Source organism: Microtus ochrogaster, chromosome 6 (genome assembly GCF_000317375.1).
Source record: "Microtus ochrogaster isolate Prairie Vole_2 chromosome 6, MicOch1.0, whole genome shotgun sequence".
In the NCBI taxonomy this organism is placed as follows: domain Eukaryota; kingdom Metazoa; phylum Chordata; class Mammalia; order Rodentia; family Cricetidae; genus Microtus; species Microtus ochrogaster.
Genome location: NC_022013.1, coordinates 60,147,382 through 60,151,175, shown reverse-complemented (window position 1 = coordinate 60,151,175; position 3,794 = coordinate 60,147,382). Strand labels below are relative to the sequence as shown.

The 3,794-nt window shown below is 60.4% G+C and overlaps 2 protein-coding genes across 2 annotated transcripts in view; both read right to left on the bottom strand.

Annotated features, from left to right (window-relative positions):
• The window catches only part of Chat (choline O-acetyltransferase), a 54,032-nt gene extending 53,605 nt beyond the window's left edge, over positions 1-427 (bottom strand). The window contains exon 1 of the mRNA XM_026779611.1: positions 62-427. The gene's annotated coding sequence lies outside the window, so the exon portion shown is untranslated. The remainder of the gene's footprint in view (positions 1-61) is intronic.
• A 419-nt stretch (positions 428-846) lies between these two features.
• Positions 847-3,462, bottom strand: Slc18a3 (solute carrier family 18 member A3). The gene has a single exon (XM_005348645.2). The coding sequence runs from the start codon at positions 2,851-2,853 to the stop codon at positions 1,255-1,257; it is 1,599 nt and encodes a 532-aa protein (XP_005348702.1). The 5' UTR covers positions 2,854-3,462; the 3' UTR covers positions 847-1,254.
• Positions 3,463-3,794: the final 332 nt, after the last annotated feature.

The window sequence follows — 3,794 nt, the reverse complement described above, 5'->3', positions numbered from 1 at the left end:
GACAGACAGACAGACAGAAACACAGACACACACACACAACAACAGTACACACACAACTTACCCTAACCCAACTGCCTCTCTGCCCAGAGGGCTCCACGAACAGGCAGCAGGATCCAGGAATGAGTGTCTTGCCTGCAATCCAGGTCTCCACCACGGGAAATGGAGGGTGGGAAACTTCCCTGACATCCCTGAATGGCCACTTTAATTCGGGACAGGGCAGGCTAGAGATTGGCACCAGTTCCCACATCCCCATTCCTTCCTTCTCTGTTCAAACTGGCACAACTGAGAAAGTCAGACTCACGGGCAACCCTTCTCCCATTCCTCAGATAATAGAACCTAGTTTCTTAAGGAACACCGACCTCAGGCTGGAGCCCTGAACACTGGGGACTGCCTCCCCTTCTCTGAAGAAAATAGCTCCCTCTTGCTCCCTGCTTGACAAGATGAGATCCCAGTGTATAGGAAAACCCAGCTCAGGAACTGAGAGCTCCTGGTGCCAGGCGTCCTCCAAGGCCAGACACATTCTCAGGCTCCCTCGGGTGGAACCTCCAGGTGCTGCACTGAGCTGGGAAAGGAGGGATATGGCAAGTGGTGTGTGTGTGTGTGTGTGTGTGTGTGTGTGTGTGTGTGTGTGTGTTTGTGTGTGTGTTTGTGTGTGTGTGTTTCTAGGTATCTAGAGAAGAGCCCTATTTGAGTTTGTTTTCTTTTACTAGGCAGCAAAGGAGCCTATGGGCTCTCATTTCTCCTCAGGCCTGGATTGAACACGTGAAACCCAGGCCAGCCTTCTCTCTCCTCAGGTTTTGTACCACACCACTCACCCCTCATCAGTAAAGAGACAGCAGCCTCGGACAGATATGTTTTATTAATTCAGGCCGGAAGCACCAGGGTGCAGCAGACCAAGTTTGGCACTGGAAAGATCCACAGGAAGGACAAATAGTTGCATGAATATTTTGGGGCGCTGGGTCAGTGGTCGGTTTTCGCCCGCACACCTCTTCACCTCTGCCAGGAGGCCAATAGCTAGCTTCTCATGCCCCCTCCCCGCTTTATTCCCTCAACGGATAAGAGATTGTGATGGGGAGGGGGTTAGATTGAGATGGGACACCGAGAAGGGACTCCAGCAAGGGAATTCAAGACTGGGGAGGGTACTAGAGTACTTGCTGGAGGAGGTGGATCCCAAGACATAGTTGGCCAGTGCTCTTGCAGAGTGACCACCTTGACCTAAACGGGGAGGGTAGATGGCCTGGAGAAGCAGGTCTGCTAGCTGCGGGTGTAGTAGCTGTAGTCGTCCTCGCATCCATCAAAAGGGCCAGGCGGGCTGCAAGGTTCACCGCCGTCGGTGCCCTGCACCGAACGCTCACGCAGGCGCACCGCATCGTACAGACCCTGCGGGGGTTCATCAAGCAGCACATCGCGTTCAGAACGCGAGCGTGTAAGAAGACCCACGTTACGCAAGAGCAGTAGGACCGGTGCGTAGAGCAGGTTGGCCAGGCCCATGCCAAGGCTGAGCTGCTCAAAACCAAGGGAGTGGACGATATGGCCTGCCACTATGGGCCCTAGCGCGTAGGCCACAGAGTAGGAGATGTCAGCTATAGCATAGACGCTGCCATAGACTGATACGTGGCGCACGTCCACCAGGAAGGCGAGCGTGGGTAGCAGCGCCGTGTCCACTAACGCGATGCCGAAGCAGAGGCCGCAGAGCGAGACCACTAGCGGCGCGAAAGAGCGGCAGGCAGGCACGACGCACGAGCTCACTCCAATCACCGCCAGCCCGAGAGCGCCATACAGCCACTGCAGGTGTGGATAGCGCGCAGCTAGGCGCACGGTGAGATAGACGCCTAACACGTGCGGCACGAAAGCGGGCAGCCAAACCATGCCCATCTCCCACTCGGATGCCGCCATTGTGTGCTTCATCCACGTGGCTATGGTGGGCTCGAGGAACGCAAGGGGAATGTTACAGGTCGTGAGCGCGCCGGCTACCACAGCGATGTAAGGGTCCAGCATGAGGCGATGGATAGGTGTGCCCACAGGCAGGTTGGCCCGCGCCCGAGCCGCAGCCGAGAAGGGCTTAGCAACCGCCAGCAGCAGGAGCGCGTCGAAGAGGGACACGGCAGCGAGCACTAGAAAGGGCACACGTTTGCCGGCGAACTCGTAGAGGATGCCCCCAAAGGGTGGCGCCACCAGACTTCCAAAGCTGATGAAGGCCAGTGCCACGCCCAGGGCACGACTGCGCTCAGGCTCCTCCGGATACTTGTCGGCGATCATGGCGATGCCAGACGTGTCCGCGAAGGCTGAGCCCAGGCCTTGTAGACTGCGCGCAGCGAAGAGAGTGGCATAATCCTCTGCAAAGGCAAACATGACCGTAGAGGCGAACATGACGCCCAGGCCAATAAGCAGCGGCACGTCGTAGCTCATGCGATCAATGAAAGGCCCGCTCAAGGGGTTCACCAGAAGCTGCAGGATGGCCTTAGAGGCAAACAACACCCCTATCTTCACATCTTCACTTTCTGTGGGGTAGCGAGGCCTCAGGATTGACCGACCAGACCCGGCAACCGTCGGGGACGCCGAGGTGTTGGCCAAGTAGGCGCTGGCATTAGCCTGAGTGGGTGGCGGCAGGGTGGGTTCCCACACCTCAGAGACCAGCGTAGGGCTCTCACTGCCCCCTCGCATGTGGGCGATATAGTCGGGAACAATGGGCACGATGACCATGTACAACATGTTGTCCAGTAACAGTGCAACGCACACGATGACCAGCACCAGGCGCCGCTGCCTCTGGGGCTCTTGTAGCGCGGCTCCCACCGCTTCCGACAGCTTGGTGGCCGCCGCCCGGGCCTGACTGGTTGGCGTGGTGGGTTCCATGCCCCCACCCGCTGCTCTTCCGAAGATGCCTCCGCCGGAGTCGGCTGCCGGCGTCCCGCAGTGTGGAGGCTAGGGGGACAGGACTTCGGGGGCGCGGTCCTAGCCGCGTGGCGCCCCCTGTGCTTCAGGTGGCTGTGGGGCTCATATCCCCGAGCTCAGAGAAAAGCAAGAACTGTCCCGCGCGGCGCCGCTGCTCTTAGCTGCTCCAGGGACCAGTTGCCTCTGTTGCAGGTGCAACGGCGGAGGAGGGCAAGCAGAGGCGCTGAGGCGGGAGACTGGACGCGCGGTGCCCAGAGAGCGTAGGAGCATCCCCTGCTGCGCAGAGAGGCCGTGTGCGCCCGCCCAGGGGCATGCTGCCACCGCCCGCCGTCTTTCCAGCCCCGCCGCCGCGCTCCCCTCCCCGCGCGTCCGCTCTTGCCTCTTCCTCCGCCGCCTCTTTTTTTTTTTTTCTCCCTCCACTTGGGGCTATGACGCGGTGAGTCTCGGCCTCCGAGTGATGCCCCGGCCACTGGCGTCGCTCATGCTAATGCGACGTCGTCGGGGCGGGGGCCGGGGGCGGGGCGCGTCCGGGCAGGGGTCCGCTTCCCAGATGCGCCCAGGCAGGAAGCCAAAGGAAGGGGTCTTGGGGAGCAAGAGTCCCAGACAAGCCTTTGGGGATGGGTGCGTCGTGGGAGGAACCGGCTTTCTGTTCCCCCAAATTCCAGGACCTATAGGAGTGAGGCCCTGTTATTCCCCTACTTGGTAGGAGGGGTGCGGCAGCGCAGCCTGGTGGGAGACTGGACAGCCGGGGGCTCTAGACCTCCTCCTCAGCCTGGACCTTGGCGCACAGCGGGCATGGAGCCCCCGAGGTGAGCCGCGCTGCCTCCATCTGTTCTCACAGCTGGAACGCGCAGCCGGGACCCTGGGACACAGAGCGCACAACCCCCTTCCTCGACCCGGCC

Bases quoted from the DNA above. Each gene is read 5' to 3' on its own strand.
- Slc18a3 (XM_005348645.2), bottom strand. From the start codon at position 2,853: ATGGAACCCACCACGCCAACCAGTCAGGCCCGGGCGGCGGCCACCAAG.